Source organism: Hemitrygon akajei, unplaced genomic scaffold (genome assembly GCF_048418815.1).
Source record: "Hemitrygon akajei unplaced genomic scaffold, sHemAka1.3 Scf000087, whole genome shotgun sequence".
Lineage (NCBI taxonomy): Eukaryota > Metazoa > Chordata > Chondrichthyes > Myliobatiformes > Dasyatidae > Hemitrygon > Hemitrygon akajei.
This window is the reverse complement of record NW_027331973.1, coordinates 1,892,602-1,911,906: the sequence shown is the minus strand read 5'-3', so window position 1 is coordinate 1,911,906 and position 19,305 is coordinate 1,892,602. Positions and strand designations below refer to the sequence as shown.

The 19,305-nt window shown below is 43.7% G+C and overlaps 1 protein-coding gene across 3 annotated transcripts in view; it reads left to right on the top strand.

Annotated features, from left to right (window-relative positions):
- LOC140722737 (uncharacterized) overlaps positions 1 to 19,305 on the top strand; it is a 53,538-nt gene that overhangs the window by 12,867 nt on the left and 21,366 nt on the right. The window contains exons 2-3 of one of the 3 annotated variants that reach the window (XM_073037434.1): positions 13,806 to 13,932; positions 18,337 to 18,402. In XM_073037434.1, coding sequence (XP_072893535.1) covers positions 18,344 to 18,402 — 59 coding nt within the window. In that variant the 5' untranslated portion in view covers positions 13,806 to 13,932; positions 18,337 to 18,343. Of the gene's footprint in view, positions 1 to 8,259; positions 8,484 to 13,805; positions 13,933 to 14,394; positions 14,572 to 18,336; positions 18,403 to 19,305 lie in introns of those variants that run through there. The other 2 variants (XM_073037433.1, XM_073037435.1) reach the window with 2 other exon arrangements.

Sequence of the window (19,305 nt, the reverse complement as noted above, 5' to 3'; positions counted from 1 at the left end):
TTCAACAACATCTCCGGCACGGTGTTTTGTCTGATACTGAGTCTCTGCGGGTGGGTTGAAGATGATATGGCAGGGTAGAGAGCGAGGTGGTTGAACATATTCCAGACGGAGACAGAGGGATGGGGACAGAACATGGCGAAATGGGGACAGGGGCCGAGGGACGGATGGGGGAGAGAGATGAAATTGCTCAATAGAGACTGCAGGAGTTGCGAGAGAGAGCAGCTGGAACAGAGATGTAGATGTAAGATTGTGTGAATTAGAGAGAGAAAGCACAGTTGAAGAGGCAAGGGGAGGGAGAGAGACTGACAGAAAGAGAGAGAGCGAGAGAGACAAGGAGAAAGAGTGAGAGAGATGATATTGAGAGAGAGGAGTGAGAGGAAATGAGAGAGAGAGAGAGAGAGACAGAGAGAGAGAGAGAGAGAGGTGGAAATAGGGGGCGATAAGTCCAGAATAACCCCTTGTTTCTAACATCCACTGACTACTGTTCCAATACTGAGACACTAAGTACTACGGCTTAGCTCAGTGCTGTCTTGCTGTACTGGTTGTGTGTTTGCCCAGAGCCTCTATATACGGCGAGATAACACAGGCTGTTGCTGTGCAGAACAGCCATTGCAGGAGACGGAAAAAAAAAGAAACTCGTGATTTTAAGTACTTCGCCCGCAAATATTGCATCGGGATGAAGGGGTTAACCTATGAGGAGAGATTGAGTAGCCTGGGATTATATTCTCTGCAGTTCAGATGAATGAGAGGGGATCTTATAGAAACATGCAACATTTTGAAAGGGATAGAAAAGATAGAAGTAGGAAAATTGTATCCATTGGTAGGTGAGACTCGAACTCGGGGACATTGCCTCAAGATTCAGGGGAGAAGATTTAGCAAGGACATGAGGAGAATCTATGGAATTCTCTGCCCAGGGAAGCAGTTGAGGCATCTTCACTAACTATATTTAAGAAACAGTTAGGTAGTTTTTTTTTAACATTGTAAGACAATTAAGGGTTATGGGGAAGAGGCAGGTCGATGGAGCTGAGTTTACAGACAGATCGTCCATAAACTTATTGAATAGCGAGACAGGTTGGATGGGCCGGATGGCCTACTCCTGCTCCTGTTTCTTATTTTTTTAATGTTCTTATGATCGTATGGAGCTACTTTGTGCAAACAGATGTTCATTGATTAACTAGGACACCGCCGCAATGTCACAAACATGAGTGGATCCAGACAACAGCTGACCTACTTTGCCTACGAGGAGGACAGTATGTGAGACACCTCACCGTTCTCCACAATGCTTCCAAATGAACCTCAGCCACTTATGCAAATAGATGAAGACATCTGTGTAGTTAGAATCCTAGTTTGATCGTCATCACATTTCGGACGTTACACAGAACTGGACCTATTCTGTTGTCGAGCTACTGACCGTCATTGTCTATATTCCGAGCAGGGTGAGTTTGGAATACAACAGTAAAATCACGGGTCAAATCCAGTGGCAGCAGTTCTGGGCACCGACCTCAGGTTAAATCACTTCGTACAGCAACCCATACTGCAGAACTGTGCGCTCATGTAGAGTGACTGTAAGAGATGGTCCCAGCACGTTGTTCCGCCCCCTAAGACAGCAGTGCAGGTTACCCATGCAATTCCCAGCGACACTCTCAGACTACTGGGGTTTTGACTGTCTTCAAACCGGCCCTCTAATTCAACTGAAACAGAGGAATATAGGGATTCAGTTCAGAAGCAACCAAACCAATTACACCTTAAAACACCTTCCTGATGATTTGAAATTAAATGCTAGTTCACCTTTAAAGCTAAAGCTATGAATGCAAATAGTAGAACTTTTTTTGAAAAAAAGTCTGACATATAGATTGGACTAGATAACCACAGAACATTAAGCAGAGGGGAAGATGTAGTAGAGTTAGTTGAATTCAAAAATGAGTACCATGAGATGATACAACAGATGGATGAACATGAAATATATACAATAGGTATTTAGGTGTCTACAACAAGCAAAATGGAACATATTCCGACAAATGAAAAAAGCGTTCCGTATAATTTACTTCAGGCTTTCGAAAATCTGCCGAACAAAGTTCAATAGTAAATTTACAACAAATGCAAAGAACGCTTCTGTGATATCCGTGTTAACGTCTTTGTTTTAGCAACATATTTCGGCCGAAATCATTCTCGAAAATTTACAAAGAACAGTAAGAACTGAAAAGGATCACATTCCAAAACACCCATTATCTCTAAACATATCCTATACCCAGCTTCTACAGAATGGCCATTACATTAGCAGTGGAACCTTCATTTCAGAAGGAATAGAATATAAAAGCAAGGCGTAATTTTGAATGAAGCTTTATCGAGCGCTGGGGAAGCCGCTCATGCAGTACAGTGAGCCGTTTTGGTCCAACTATGAACGGATGTGCTATCATCAGACAAGGGCAGTGCAGCATCAATCGCAGAGGAAGGGAAAACATATCTTTGAAGGATTAAAATACTGGAAGAACTTAAAAGGCCAACCTTATTGGCAATCTTTCCAAGAGCAGAAGAGTATCTTATAAAACCTCAGCAACATCTTGTTGTTTTTATATTATATTCCACTTTGAAATGAATCAAAACATTGCACTTTCCTTCTTTATGACAACTCAATCTGTAAGTCAACCTTCACGGAGTCTAGCAAGTCGTCTCTTCAGGCCCTCTGCTCCTCTCATGTTTGAATTGTCTTAGATAACATTCTGCACGTTTGTTCCTTTTGCCAAAATGCATTTTCATTCCTTTCTGAAAACTGTATTCCATCTGCTATTTTTTTCGACCATTCTGCCAATTTGTATAAGTCCTTAGACCATGAAGGCATTAGACAAAGGAGTAGAATTAATCCATTCAAACCAATGATCCTGTCTATCATTTTATAATGGCTGATCCCGGATCGATTCAACCCCATACACCTGCCCTCTCACCATATACCCTGATGCTCAAATTTCCTTCCTCAATCGTATTGCTTCCTCGGCACTACCGACCCATCCAACTATCTTCAGAACATCTCTGAACGTTGCAAGAAAGCTATCAATTCCATTATCTCAATCATTGACAAGCAATATGAGAGGTAGCATTCTAAATACAGGCCCCTGAGGAAGATTGCCAGTTACTGGTAGCCAACCAGATAATGCCTCCTTTATTCCACTTGCTGACTCCTGCTATTCTACAATCTTGAATGCCATGTGATGTTATCTTGTTATGAAGCATCATGAGTAGCACCATATCAACTGCTTTTCAAAAATCCAAGTAAAGGACATCCACTGCCTTTCCTTTTCTCCATACTACTTCTAACGTCCTTAAAGAACTGTTTCAGATTTGTCAGGCACGATGTCCATTGACAGAGATCATGCTGTTTTTGACAGCTTTATCATTCATCTCCAATTACCAGAAACATCATTGTTATTACTGGACACCAAAACGTTCAAAGCTACCTAGGTTAGTCTATAAGTCTTAAAATGTTTTTCTTTATTTGCCTTCCTCCCTTCTTAAAGTGTGCAGTAACATTTGAAATTATACTGTCCTCCGAACCCATACCAGAGTCGAGTGATTCTTGAAAGATCATAACCAATGCATCTGCTATCTCTTCGGCAACATCTTTAAGACCTTCGTGTTGTACAATGTATGCCTTTTCGTTTCCCTGGCACTTTTTCGTTTGTAATAGCAAAGGCTCTCACTCGTTCTCCCTGTCTTCCACAGTAAGGTCTAATGCAAAGTTCTCATTCGGCTCATATGCCATTTCTTTTCCCCCTATTACTACTTCACCAGCATCACTTCCAGTGGTCTATTTTCAGCTCTCACCTCCTTTTTACTCTTTTCGTAACTGAAAAACAGACTTTTAGCATCCTACTTCATGTCATTGGCTAGTTTGCCCACATATTTAATTTTTTTGATTATTTTGAGTTTCCTGGCCACGTTTTTGGATTAAAAAAAACACAATAACTTATTAAACATGATGCGACCCTTCCTACAGTGAAAGCTTCAGTCCGAGAACCAAGTGACTCTGCTATAAAAGTTGACTGTGCAATATTGCTAGTTTCTAAATTAAAATCTTCCCGTAGAATGCTGCAAACAAACTTTGTTTTTCGTATTTATTTGTTTGTGCAATTTGAGCCTGAGAAGGGAAGGTCATACTTTTTTTTACACAAAGTCCAAATTTTCTAAATCAGTGTTAACAGTAATAAATACAAGGTGTTGCTCTTTCTAGCCGACACACAGATTTCTACTTCTCCCTTCTGCAAAACTCCTTCCACATATCGCATTGGTTCGCTGCCCTGATTTGGATCTTTTAATCCCTAATTTCCGACGATACATCAGTCAGGTACACTACCACGCCTCATTCCTCCTCATGTCTTACCCACTCTAAACTCCGTTCTCTCTGCGCCTATCCCAAACTTACCAAAAAAAAACCCCAGACAAAGTTTGTGCTGTTGTAATGTTTCGGACTGAATTTGTGGAGTCCAACACCTCCTTATCCCTACCACTTGAAGAAAGCCCAGCTCCGCAGCGTCACAAAACTGTCTCTGACACTGTTACTGACCTCATCAGTTCTGCAGAACTCATAAACCACTGTCACCAAATTCACAGATCCTTCACCCAGATCTGCTTATTTTGACCCAATACCCAAGATCCACAATCGCGACTGTTCCGGGTAGGCCCATTTGCTGCCTGTTCCTGACCCACTGTACTCCAATGCTCGTACCTCAAACCGATTCTGTCTTCCCAGATTCAGTCTCTTCCCAGCTACATCGGCGAAGCTTATCATGCTCGTGATCTCCTCTCTAATGATCAATTTCCTGACCACGATTGCCTCATTTTCAGTGTGAATGACCACTCTCAATACGCCTTACCCTGATCCGCCATCACTTTCCTCTGTCTGGCAGAATTCATCCTCACCCTCAATATTTTTCCTTCGGCTCCTTCTACTTTATCCAGGCACGAAGGCTGTTTATGGGCTTCGTCCCTGTGCCAAACTTTTCCCAGAAATGTTCCCCATCTTGTCCTCCAGAACACTGATGACAGCATTGATGCTTTTCATGCACCTGCTCTGAGGCCGTGAATTTCATCACATTTGCCACCGACGTCCACACTGACCTTAACTACACTTGGTCCATTATAACAACTCCCTTCCCTTGCTCAATCTCTGTGTCTCCCATCACTGGAGATAAATAGTCGAACCTCTTCATTAGAAACATACCGGCTCCAACAGTTGTCCGGTCCATATCTCTTCCCTCACAGTTTCCTGTAAAACTGCTATTCCCTTTTACCCTTTCCTTCATCTCATCCGCATCTGCTCCAAGAATGGGGCCTCCATTCCAGATCAGAGTTACCTTCTCTCTGCGGCCCTAAATACAGATTGCACTCTTTTCCACAGTTGCTGCCTGATCTTCTCAGCTCTTCCTGCATTTTAATCCTTCAAAATTAATTAATTAAAAATAATTCCCCTCCTGTACAAATGATACCGCACTCACCTTCTCCGATGTTAGCACATCCCTTCTTAGTGAGACCAAAACGGGTCACAGTACGCCAAAAGCAGCTTGCCCAGCGTTTTCTGAAGTTTCATTCAGCCTTACTTCTTGCTTTTATATTCTATTCCTCTTGAAATGAATGCTAACATCGCATTGGCATTTCGCAGCAGTGACTCAACCGGCCAATAAACGTTTAAGGAATTCTAAAATATCCCGTGCTTTTATTTAATCATATAGGAGAAGACACTGCATTCAATTCCCTACCTCTTTGCCCATTCTCCCAATCTGTCTAAATCACTGTGGAGCCTGTCTGCTTTTTCAAAACTATCTGCCCCTCTACCTATCTTCGCATCGTCTGAAGATTTTGCCACAAAGCTATCTATTCCACTTCTGCAGAATGTTAGAACATAGAATATAGAACGTAGAACTACACAGCACAGTACTGGCCATTCGGCCCACAATGCTGAGCAGACCCTTAAACCCTGCCTCCAATGTAACTATCCACCTTAAATTCCTCCATATGTCTGTCTAGTAGTCTCTTAAATTTCACTAGTGTGTCTGCCTCCACCACTGACTCAGGCAGTGCATTCCACGCACCAACCACCCTCTGAGTAAAACATTTTCCTCTAATATCCCCCTTGAACTTTCCTTCCCTTACCATAAAGACATGTCCTCTGGTATTGGGCAGTGGTGCCCTGTGGAAGAGCAGCTGACTGTCCACTCCATCTATTCCTCTTAATATCTCATATACCTCTATCATGTCATCTCTCATCCTCCATCTCTCAAGAGAGTAAAGCCCTAGCTCCCTTAATCTCTGATCATAATGCATACTCTCTAAACCAGGCAGCATCCTGGTAAATCTCCTCGATACTCTTTCCAATGCTTCCACATCCTTCCTACAGTGAGGTGATCAGAACTGGACACAGTACAGCAAGTGTGGCATAACCAGAATTTTATAGAGTGCATCATTCCCCAGCGACTCTTAAACTCTATCCCTCGACTTATGAAAGCTAACACTTCATAAGCTTTTGTAACTACACTATCTACCTGTGAGGCAACTTCCAGGGATCTATGGACTTGTACCCCCATATCCCTCCGCTCATCCACACTACCAAGTACCCTGCCATTTAGTTTGTACTCTGTCTTGGAGTTTGTACTTCCAAAGTGTACCACCTCATACCTCACCGTTCTGAACTCCAGCTGCCACTTCGCAGCCCAATTCTGCATCCTATCAATGTCACTCTGCAATCTTCGACAATTCTCAACACGATCTACAACACCAGCAAACTTTGTGTCGTCTGCAAAATTGCCAACCCACCCTCCTACACCCACACCCATGTCGTTAATAAAAATCACGAGAAGTAGGGGTCCCAGAACAGATCCTTGTGGGTCACCACTAATCACAACCCTCCAATCTGAATGTACTCCCTCCACCACGACCTTCTGCCTTCTGCAGGCAAGCCAATTCTAAATCCATCTGGCCAAACTTCGCTGAATCCCATGCCTTCAGATTTTCTGAATAAACCTACCGTGTGGTACCTTGTCAAATGCTTTACTAAAATCCATGTAGATCAGATCCACTGCACTTCGCTTATCTATGTGCATGGTCACCTCCTCAAAGAACTCTATCAGGCTTGTTAGGCATGATCTGCCCTTCACAGCACCAAGTTGACTGACCCTGATCAGACCATGATTCTCTAAATGCCCATAAATTCTATTTCTAAGACTTTTTTTCCAACAGCTTTCCCACCACAGACGTAAGGCTCAATGGTCTACAATTACCCGGACTATCCCTACCACCATTTTTTGAACAAGGGGACAACATTCACCTCCCTCCAATCCTCCGGTACCATTCCCGTGGACAACGAGCACATAAAGATTCTAGCCAGAGGCTCAGCATTCTCTTCCCTTGCCTCGTGGAGCAGCTTGCGGAATATTCCATCAGGCCTCGGGGACTGATCCGTCCTAATGTATTTTAACAACTCCAAAACCTCTTCTGCCATAATATCAACATGCTCCAGAACATCAACTTCACTCATATTGTCCTCACCGTCATCAAGTTCCCTCTCATTGGTGAGTACCGAAGAGAAGTATTCATTGAGGACCTCGCTCACTTCCAGAGCCTCCAGGCACATCTTCCCACCTTTATCCCTAACCGGTCTTATCTTCACTCCTGTGAACCTTTTCGTCTTCACATAATTGAAGAATGCCTTGGGGTTTTTCTTTACCCAACTCACAAAGTCCTTCTCATGCCCCTTTCTTGCTCTCCTCAGCCCCTTCTTAAGCTCCTTTCTTGCTACCCTATATTCCTGAATAGATTCATCTGAACCTTGCTTCCTAAAACTCACGTATGCTGCCTTCTTCCATCTGACTAGATTCTCCACCTCACTTGTCACCCATGGATCCTTCACACTACCATTCTTTATCTTCCTCACCAGGACAAATTTATCCCTAACATCCTTCAAGATATCCTTAAACTTCGACCACATGTCCATAGTACATTGCCCTGCAAAAACATCATCCCAATTCACACTCGCAATTTCTAGACTTATCGCCTCATAATTTGCCCTTCCCAAATTAAAAATCTTCCTGTCCTCTCTGATTCTATCCTTTTCCATGATAATGCTAAAGGCCAGGGAGTGGTGGTCACTGTCCCCCAGATGTTCACACACTGAGAAATCTGTGACCTGACCCGTTTCGTTACCTAATACTAGATCTACTATGGCATTACCCCTAGTAGGAATGTCAAACCCAAGGTCCTTTTGTTCATCCACACTCTTAAGTAACTGACCATTAATCCTAACTCAGTCTTCTGGTTCCAGAATGCATGACCTCACGCTTATCCGGATTGAACTTCATCTGCCATTTTTCTGCCCAACTCTGCAGCCTGTCTATATCCTTTTGCAACCTTCGACAACCTGCAGCTCCTTCCACAATTCCTCCAATCTTCGATTCATCCGCAAACTTACTCACCCATCCTTCTGCCTCTACATCCAGGTAATTTATAAAAATTACTAATAGCAGGGGTCCCAGGACAGATCCAGGCAGAACACTTTCCTTCCACAACTACCCTCTGCTTTCTTCCTTTAAGCCATTTTTTTACCCAAACAGCCAAGGTTCCAATTATCCCATTCTCATGAATTTCTGGATGAGTCTCTCGTGAGGGACCTTGTCAAATGCCTTACTAAAGTCCATGTAGTCTACGTCCAGTGCCCAACCCTCATCAATTTCTTTTGTTACCTCTTCAAAAAACTCAGTCAGTCTCGTGAGGCTAGATCTTCCCTTCACAAAGCCATGTTGACTATTCATGAGTAGACTGTACTTCTCCAAATGCTCGTAGATCCTATCCTTAAGAATCCTTTCCAGTAGTTTGCAGACCACCAACGTAAGACTCAACGGTCTATAGTTCCCAGGTTTCTCCCTATTACCTTTTTCAAACAAGGGTACTACAGTTGCCATTCTGCAGTCCTCCGGCACTTCCCCTGTAGCCCGAAAGGTTTCAAAGATCATAGCTAATGCTCCTGCAATCTCTTCTCTCAATTTCCACAAAAACCTGGGGTGTATCATATTCGGTCCTGGGGATTTATCAATCTTAATGTTTTTAAGAAGATCCAGCACCTTCTTCTTCCTTAATCTCCACATTGTCCAGCACACAGGCCTGCTCTACTTTGACCTCATCCTGATCAAGATCCTATTCACATGTGAATATTCAAGCAAAGTATTCATTTACGACCTCCCCAGCCTCCTCAGCCTCCAGGAACATGTTGCCCTCTTTGTCCATCAGCGGTCCCACCTTCGTGCTCTTCATCCTCCTGTTCTTCACACACCCCTAGAATGCATTGGGGTTCTCCTTAATCCTACATGCCAAGGCCTTCTCATGCAACCTTCGTGCTCTCCTACTTCCTTTCCTTAGCCGCTTCCTGGCTACCCTATATTTCTCATGAGGCCCTCCTACTTCATGCTTCTTATATGTAACACATGCTTCCTTTTCCTTCTTGACGAGTTGCCTCACGTGTTTCGTCAACCACGGTACCCTTTTCCAACCATTTTTTCTTTGCCTCAGTGGGACAAACCTATCCTGAACCTAGCTCAAGTGGTCCCTAAATTTCTTTCACAGCATTTCTGTGCTTTCCCCTTTGAACATCTGCTTCCAATTTACTCTCGCTAATTCCTGCCTCATCCCTTCCCGAATTAAGCACTTTAGCATATCTTCCGATTTTATCCATTTCCATAGCTATGCTAAATCTAAGGGAATTGTGGTCACTCTCACCAAAATGCTCCCCCACCAAAAGGTCTGTCACCTGACCAGGTTCATTACCCAGAACTAGATCCAATATAGCCTTTCCTCTCTTCGGCCGGTCCACATACTGTGTCAGGAATCTTTCTTGAACACACCTGACAAATCCTGCCCCATCTATCCCCCTTGCACTCAGGGCGTGCAGGTCAATATGAGGGAAGTTAAAATCACCCATAACTACTACCCTGACTTTCCTGCACCATTCTAAAATCTACCTGTTTATCTGCTCCTCCGTGTCCCGAGAGCTATTTGGGGGCCTACAGACTTCTTCCAGCACAGTGATTGATCCCTTCCTATTTCTGACTTCCACCCAGACTGACTCCATTGCCGCTCTTTCTGCAACGTCCCCATTTCTATAGCCGTGATAATATCCCTGATCAACAATGCCACTCCACCCCCCCCCCCCCTTTTTTATCTCCCATCCTATTCCTTTTAAAACACTTGAACACCGGGACCTACATCATCCAATCCTTCCCTCCCGCAACCAAGTTTCTGTAATGACCACAACATCGTAGTTCCACATACTAATCCATGCTCTAAGTTCATCCTCCTTGTTCCTAATACTCCTAGCATTGAAATAGTCACATTTCAACCCATTTAACTGGCTACAATTATGTTTTGTCCCCTGCCTGTCCTTCCTCATCAACTCAGAACTCTTAGCATCATGCCCTTGTCCTTCTACCTTAATCCCTGCACTCACATTCTGATTCCCACTCCCTTGCCAAACTAATTTAAACCCTCCCCAACAGCTCTATCAAGCTTGCCCGCCATGATATTGGTCCCCATGGTATACAGGAGCACCTGGTCCTCTTTGTACCGGTTACAGCTGCCCCAAAAGAGGTCCGGATGATCAGAAATCTGAATCTCTGACTCCTGCTCCATCCCCTCAGCCACGCATTTATCTTCCACTTCATTCTATTTCTATTCTCACCGTCGCGTGGCACAGGCAGTAATCCCAAAATTACTACCTTTGAGGTCCTGCTTTTCATCTTCTTTCAGGACATCTTCCTTTTCCCTACATATGTCATTGGTACCAATATGTACCAGACCTCTGGCAGTTCTCCCTCCCACATCAGGATATCTTGGACGCGATCAGAAACATCCGGGACCCTGGCACCTGGGAGGGAAAGTAACATCTGAGTTTCTTCACTGCATCCACAGAATCGCCAGTCTGACCTCCGGACTGTAGAGTCCTCTATCACTACTGCCTTTCTCTTTCTTTCCCTACCCCTATAAGCTACAGGGCCAGACTCTGTGCCAGAGGCACGACAACTGTCGCTTCCCCCAAGTACTCAAACAAGGGTACTTATTGTCAAGGGGTACAGCCACAACGGTACTCTCTAGTACCTGACTCTTCCCCTTCCCTGTTCTGACTGTGACCCATTTCTCTGTTCTCCGTGGCCCCGGTGTGACCACCTGCCTTTACCTCCTCTCTATCACCTCCTCACTCTCCCTGACCAGACGCAGGTCATCGAGCTGCATCTCCAGTTCCCTAACACAGTCCCTTAGGAGTTGCATCTCGATGCACCGGGTGCAGATGTGGCCGTTCGGGACGCCGGGAGACTCCAGGACCTTTCACATCTGACACCGACCACAGAAAACCGGCCTCACACACATACTACTTCCTTTCGGAATCAACATCTGCCCCGCCTCCTCCCGTTACCGCCCAAGCCGGTTGTTCCAAGGCCCTTTAAATCTGCTGCCTGCTCCCGACACTGCCCGCTGGATACGGCTGCCTTCTGTTTAAACTGTTCGCGCTCAACTAGCTGACGTCACGCACCTGCGCAGTCTGGCCCCTCTCCCCCCAATCTCTCTTTTCTAATTATAGACCAGTTTCTTTACTCTCATACTTTTCCAAAATATTGGAACATATTATTAAGAAGGTTAAATAATTTCATAACAATACATAATATACTTTGTGAACAACAATGTTTTCAGAAAAAAAAGGAACCACTACAAGAGCATTAATAGCTTTTTTAGAAGAAATATCAAAAGCTATAGAAAGAATTGAATGTACAGTGGGAATATTCCTTGATTTACAAAAAGCATTTGACACCATGGACCATCAATTATTATTAACAAAATTAAAAAGATATGGTATTAGAGGGGAGACGCATGACAGGTTAACTAGTTATTTGGAAGACAGGTATCAGTATGTACATATAAACAACTTTTGAGGGTACTAATTTTTGAGAATTCAAAACTTTTGAGGGTAACTTGTGGGGTTCCACAAGGTTCAGTGATTGGTCCATTGCTGTTCATTTTGTATAAAAAACAATACATGAATGGTTTCTCAGATATAAAATGTATATTACTTGCTGATGATACAACTATACTTTGCAGTGGGGAACATCTGAAACAACTTTTGGATACAGTGGAGATAAAATAAAAAAACATAAAGAAATTATTTGATGCTAACAATTTATCACTGAATATAGGTAAAACTAAATTCAGAATATTTGGAAACCGTGCACTAAATTCATATAGTAAACTTAGAATAAATGACATTGAATTTGTTAAGGCATCTGAAACAAATATTTAGGAGTGGTAATAGATAATAAATTAAGCTGGAAACAAAATGTAAATTATGTCAAAGCAAAAATGTCAAAATTTATTGCAATAATGTACAAAGCACAAGATTTCCTATCATAGTCCCATTCATGACTGACTGTGTAGAGTTATGGCGAAATACATACAAAACAAATTGAAACTCAAATTTTCTACTTCAAAAGAAGTCCATACCAATTGTAAGTAAGACAAGTTATTATGAGCCAAACAATCCACTATTTATTCAACTAAACACTTTAACATTCAGAGATTTCGTAGATTTCAAAATAATAAATAAAGTAAAAATGGTCAATTACCACATAATATCGAAAGGTTGATTAAAATGAGAGAAAAGCAACATGATTTGAGAGGAACATGTATATTTCAAAAACAAGGGATAAGAACAAATGTAAAAAATTCATTGTATTTCAGTCAGAGGGGTGAAGCTATGGAACAGTTGTAGTGTGAATTTTTTAAAAAAAGCATGTACCACACTTCACAAGTTTAAAATATTTAAAAATAATTTAATGAACACATATAAAATACATGATTTAAAATGAATGGGAGTAATGTAAACAAATGATACTCGGAATTGGAATTTTGTGTTAAAGATAATGATTTTTTTCTTTTGATATGAAGATTGACGCCAAATATGTTTTTGTATAAGGAAGAGGGATAGGCGTAATAAGCTGTAGCTTCAGCCTTCACCCTTTTGGTCTGTTTTAAAGAATATCTACGTTTTTGTTGTTCTGTGAAACCATCGTTGAGACTGATGTTTTTTTTTTGTTTTTTTTTTGTAGTGACCAAAATAAAATGTCAATCATTCTTTCAAAATATCTTTCAGAATCTTCGTTGTGATTAGTCGCCAGCCTCTCCGCACTAATGACCTTCCTAGTTTCATTCTGCAAGTTTTTAAACTCTTCCCAATCCTCTATCTTCCCACTAACTTTGGCTTCATTGTTTGCCGACTCTTTGCTTTTACTTATCGTGATACTACATGACAACACAGTTCTGCAGGAGGGATTCCTATATGGAGGGATGTTTACCTGAGGTCAGTCGCAGGACCTGATGCCACTGATTTTGACCTGGGGATTGACAGTTCTATCGCAGCCCAACCTACCCCGATAATACACATTAACTTGGATAAGATGGACAACAGAACAGGTGCAGCTCCCTGTCACTGCGGAAATGCGATGGTGATCAAACTGGGACTTTAACGATACAGATGCCTTTCCTCGTTTGCATAAGTGTTTCAGGTTCATCTGGAAAACCGTGAGCTGTCTCAGATACTGACGTCCCAGTAGGCAAAGTAGGAGCTGGATTCAGATGTCTGGACCGACAAATGTTTGTGATATTGAATTGGTTTCCGAGTCAAATAATGAACTTCGGTTTGCACAAGATGATGTAACATTTGCGGTTGAAGAACTTAAAATCACGAGTTGTTTTTCTTCTCCTGCATTGGCTGTTCTCTATAGCAACAGCCCGTGTCATCTCTCCATATATACAGGCTGTGGACAAGCACAGAATCAGAACAGCACGGTACACTGTCAGCCAAAGCACCAGGCGTCTCTGCAGTGGAACTGTCGTCACTGGATGAGAGAGGCAAGTAATTATTCTGTACATATCATTCTCGCTCTTGCTCTCTCTCTCTCTCTCCCTCCCCCTTCTCTCTCCCTCTCCCCTCTCCTTCTCTCTCTCTCTCTCTCTCTCTCTCTCTCTCTCTCTCTCTCTCTCTCTCTCTCTCTCTCTCTCTCTCTCTCTCTCTCTCTCTCTCTCTCTCAGTCTCACCATCTCCTACCTCTCTATCTCTGTTATGGCTCTTTTATCTCCCAGTTCCTCCGGTATCGGTCTTACAATATCATTTCTTTCTCTTTGTCTCTCTCTCTGTGCGTCATTCTTCCCTCTGCCTGTGTCCCCATTATCCAATACCCCGCCCCCAGCCGTCCGTTTCTGCTAAAGTACATGTATCCACCTCGATCTCTACCCTCCTATATCGTCTTCATCCCATACAAAGGGAATCTGTGTCAGACAAATCAGCGTGCCAGAGATGTTGGCGAGGTTAAACTCGGCGGTCGGTTAATAATTACAAAACGAACAGTTGGTCTACATGCATCTCTGTCATCTATGAGAAGAGAGAAATCATGGTCAGTGGTGCTCAGGTCCCAGCGACGTCAGTCCATGAACTGAGGGGTGACACTGTTCCTATTAACAACGTTTCCGACAACAGTCGCCAGAGTGAAGGTATGAGCGAAGGGCAGGGCGTGGGATGATGAAAGGGGATATGTTGTGACTGAATGAGTGTGTGGGAAGGTGGCAATGGAAAATCATGTGGATTCCTATAAGGGTATCTACTTTGCTGCAGAAGACAGAGTCATTATTAAACGGAAAAAGATTTGTTTGTGGTGATGCCCAGTTTGTGGAGCTGTACCACCATACCCAGAGACTAAAGATCACCTTATGGGAACAGTCGCTGATCCAGTCTATAGCTGGTACTTTTTCCCGGGCAGGTTGACTACAGAAGCGTCCAATTTTGCGCGTTGTTTTTGCTGATGTACCCGCTGTGTTGTGGACAGCTTTAATTTAAGATTAAACATGGTGGAAACTGGTCTCTGATCTGTGGAGAATCAGAATCAGAATCACAAAAAAATGCTTGAGGATCTTAGCAGGCCAAGCAGCATCTCTGAAAGAAGAAGCACAGTCGTAATTTCGGGGCGAAACACTTCGGCAGGACTGCAGAAAATTAACAGTTGAGAAGTAGATTTAAAAGGCACCGGGTGGGAGTGCGAAACACCAGGTGTTTAGTGAAACCAGGAGCTGGGGGCGGGGAGGGGATGATGAAGTAAATAGCTTGGAAGGTGAAAGAGACAGAAGACCATAGAAGAAGAAAAAAGTGGATAAGCACCAGAGGGAAGCGATGGGCAGTCAAGGAGATATAGTGAAAGAGGTTAAAGAGATGGGAAGTAGAAATTTGGGGGGGGGGGGGGGGGTGTGGTTGGAGGGCATTACTGGACGTTTAGAAAATTGACAATCCATCCACTAGAACAAGCGGAATCGCTCACTGGCCAACGATTTTAATTCCGATTCGTATTTCCATTCCGATTTCTCCATATATGGCCTCTTCCGTTGTCGTCATGGGGTTACGCTTAGTTTAAAGGAACAACACCTTATATTTCGTTGGTATAGGTGCAACCTGACGGCACGAAAAGAGATGTCTCAATCTTCGTGTAATGCCCCACGCCCCCTCCCTTTTCACCATTTCCCATTCCCCCTCCCCCCCTCTCACCCTATCTCCTTTCCCGCCCATCGCCTCCCTCGTATTCCTCCCCCATTTTTATTTATCTTCCATGGCCGTCTGTCTGTTTCACCAAACAAACTCATCACTCCCCCTGCAGGCTTCACCTATCACCTGATGTTTCCTCTCTCTCTCTCTCTCTCTCTCTCTCTCTCTCTCTCTCTCTCTCTCGCTCTCTCTCTCTCTCTCTCTCTCTCTCTATCCCTCTCTCTCTATCCCTCTCTCTCTCTCTCTCTCTCTCTCTCTCTCTCCTCTCTCTCTCTCTCTCTCTCTCTCTCTCTCCCTCTCCCCCCTCTCCCTCCCTCCCCCTCTCGCTCTACCCCCCTCTCTTTTCCTCACACCCCACACACACCCACCTTGTAATACTGCTCCGCAGCTTTTTTTCAATCCAGTACTGTCGAAGGTTTTCGGCCGAAACGTCAACTGTATATGTTTTTTTTCATAGATGTTTTCATGTTTTCTGGTCTATTACGTTCCTCCAGCATTTTTGTGTTTCGCTCTGATTTCCGGCTTCTGCAGATTTTCTCTCGTTTGAGAATTCGGGATCATATTTACTATCGCTGACATACAGTGTCTGCAATACAGTGCAAAGACAGAAAGTTAGCAATAAGTACATCAGTATAGATAGATAGATAAATTAGATAGATAGATAGATATGTAGCCCCCTGGTAAGTCTCAGGCTCGCTCAACTCCCTTCCGTCTAGGTGGAGCCGCCTTCAGCCCCGCTGAACTGTGTAATCTGCTTGTGTCGACGCTGTGCAATGTGCCCACCGCGCAAAATAACAGACAGTACACCATATGCGTTTAAATGATTACACATTATAGATCTTATTGGAACTATGTACTTAATACAGATACAATTTTAAAGGAAAAGTAAAAGGTTCCAAACTTATCAAAGTCCAAACACTTCGTGCACAACCGCTGGAGCTGAGTTAACAAAGTCTTCTTGCCACTGTTCGATCTCCTCCGACCTACTCGATCCGCCGCCTGGGTCCGACAACGGTGGTCGACCAGATGCTCCACACTAATCTCTCCTCGTCTCCTCTCCTCGCCGAAGACCCTGAACCTCGGACTCCCGCCCGGGGTCCGTTCTGTCTCCTAGTTTACAGCATCGCGTCTCTCCCCCAAAGCCCGCTTACAGACCAACAAGAAAGAATAACATCTATCACAATTGGTTAACAAATTAATACAAATCTCAATATCAGTAATTATAAACCAAACAAGCTGTGAGAGAAAGCACTCTCAGCAGTTAACATAACAAAGAAACATTTTTACTTTTAACATAAAAAAGAAACCACTTTATTAGGCTTAGAAACAACATAAAAGAAGAGAGCTCTTACACTCCACCCCCCCCCCCCACCAAATTTAGTCATGTCCTCATGACTTCTAAATAACTCGCCAACCCTTCCTGCAGTCACAAAAAAAAACAATCTAGGTACAAACAGTGACATTATTCCCTATCTGGGAATAATCTGGGGAAAAAGCATTTTTACTTTTATCATAACAAAGAAGATATTTTATTAGCCTTAGCAGCAACATAAAAGAAGAAACACCTTACAGATAGATAGATCCATAGATAGTGAAATAGACAGATAGATGGATAGATAGATAGATAGATAGATAGATAGATAGATAGATAGATAGATAGATAGATAGATAGATAGATAGATAGACACGCACCAATGGGCAAAGTCTCAGCAGGATGTTTTCCCTGACTCAGATGTTTTGTCTCAGGGACCTGCTCCATCATCCGGCGATGTCATTGACAATCAATCTCATAATGAAGTGTATCATCGTTGACATATTCGGTACAATTTCTGCTTCTGTTCCAACTGCACAGCTTGAGACTGAAAAATTGTAAGTTGCAGTAAATAAATATTTAGGGCAGACAGGAGCTGTCGGGGGAAGAAGGGGAGAGACGTCAGATGAAGTACACTTTATTAGAACTGAGGAAGGAGAGAAACGTAAGTTGGTCAGGGCAGCTGAGAAGGTGGGAAGACGCTTTAGAAATGAAATATCTCTGCTCGGTTGAGATTTGACTGAATTGGTTTATCTCTTGTACGAGGTACACTGCAAAGCTTATTTTTACACTCTGCACCAAACTCTCTCCTTGTGTCCGACCAGTCGTACCCTCAACCCGCTCTTACACCTTTCTTACCGCATTCGTCCACTTCCACTTAATCACTTTTCCTCTCCCGCTTATTCTCTCGCATTTCCTCCTTCCGCATCTCTCTAACAGAAACTCTGCAGGCTTTCTGTATTTTCCTGGCGCGGAGGAGTCTACCTGATGTGTTCTAAACAATGGACGGCATGGATAGTTCACACAGTGGGAACGTTATCCCATGTTTCAATATCAAATAATATAGATTTAAGAGGCGGGTTGAGAAGCTCACCAGGATAGTAAAGTGACCGGAAACAACTAGGGCTAGCTCTGCTGGTGGGGAGGATGCAAACTAGACTGCGCTGCGGCGGAGTGGGAGGGATAGTGGTTGGATAGAGATACTCTGGCACTGCATCCTCAGTCGAGGTGAACCAACTAAAATTGTGGCATTATAGTCAATTTACGAAATCTTTATCAATACAATACACTACAATACCATACAAAGCAATACAATATAATGATACCAGAATTGCCTTGCCGGGCCGATGGACACTTTGTTGTATAGCCCTGTGAATGGCAAATACTGGATAGTGACTGTTTCTGTTCCCCACAGGGTAACCATGCTGCCTGTGCTTCTGCTTGTCGCCTCGCTGGTCAGCGTGGAAGGCTTGAGCAAAGGGTGAGACGTGAGCCAAATTCCTTTCCTTCCGCCATTCCGCCACATCTGCCGCTCTATCCCGATGCCTTGTATCACTGCCCAGTGCTGCCTCAGTGCCCAGTGCTGCCTCCGACCAGGCACTGCCTGCCTCGCCTCCCACCTTCCATCAGTTTTCCTGGACCAGCCTCCCTTCCCAAACCTGCTTCCTTTCACAATCTCCGCCTCGCCAATCCACATCGCTAAAATCCTGGTTCTCCCTGCACGGAAACTGGGGAAAGAACGACAACTGAGTACTCAGATTAAACAACACACAAAATGCTGGTGGAACACAGCAGGCAAGGCAGCATCTATAGTGAGAAGCACTGTCGACGTTTCGGGCCGAGACCCTTCGTCAGGACTAACTGAAAGGAAAAATAGTGAGAGATTTAAAAGTAGGAGGGGGAGGGGAAAATGCGATATAATAAGAGAAGACCTGAGGGGGTGGGGTGAATCTGAGAGCCAGACGGGTGATTGGTAAAAGGGATACAGAGCTAGGGAAGGGAAAGGTTCACGGGACGGGAAGCTTAGAGAGAAATAAAGGGGAGGGGAGCACCAAAGGGAGACGGAGAACAGGCAGATTGATGGGGGGGTGAGAGAGAGAGAGAGAGAGAGAGAGAGAGAGAGAGAGAGAGAGAGAGAGAGAGAGAGATAAACTAAATATAACAGCGATGGGGTAAGAAGGGGAGACGCATTAACGGAAGTTAAATAAGTCAATGTTCATGACATCAGGATGGAGGCTACCCATCCAGTATATAAGGTTGTTCCTACAACCTGAGTGTGGCTTCATCTTGACAGTAGAGGAGGCCATGGATAGACATACCAGAATGGGAATGGGACGTGGAATTAAAATGTGTGGCCACTGGGAGATCCTGCCTTTTCTGGCTT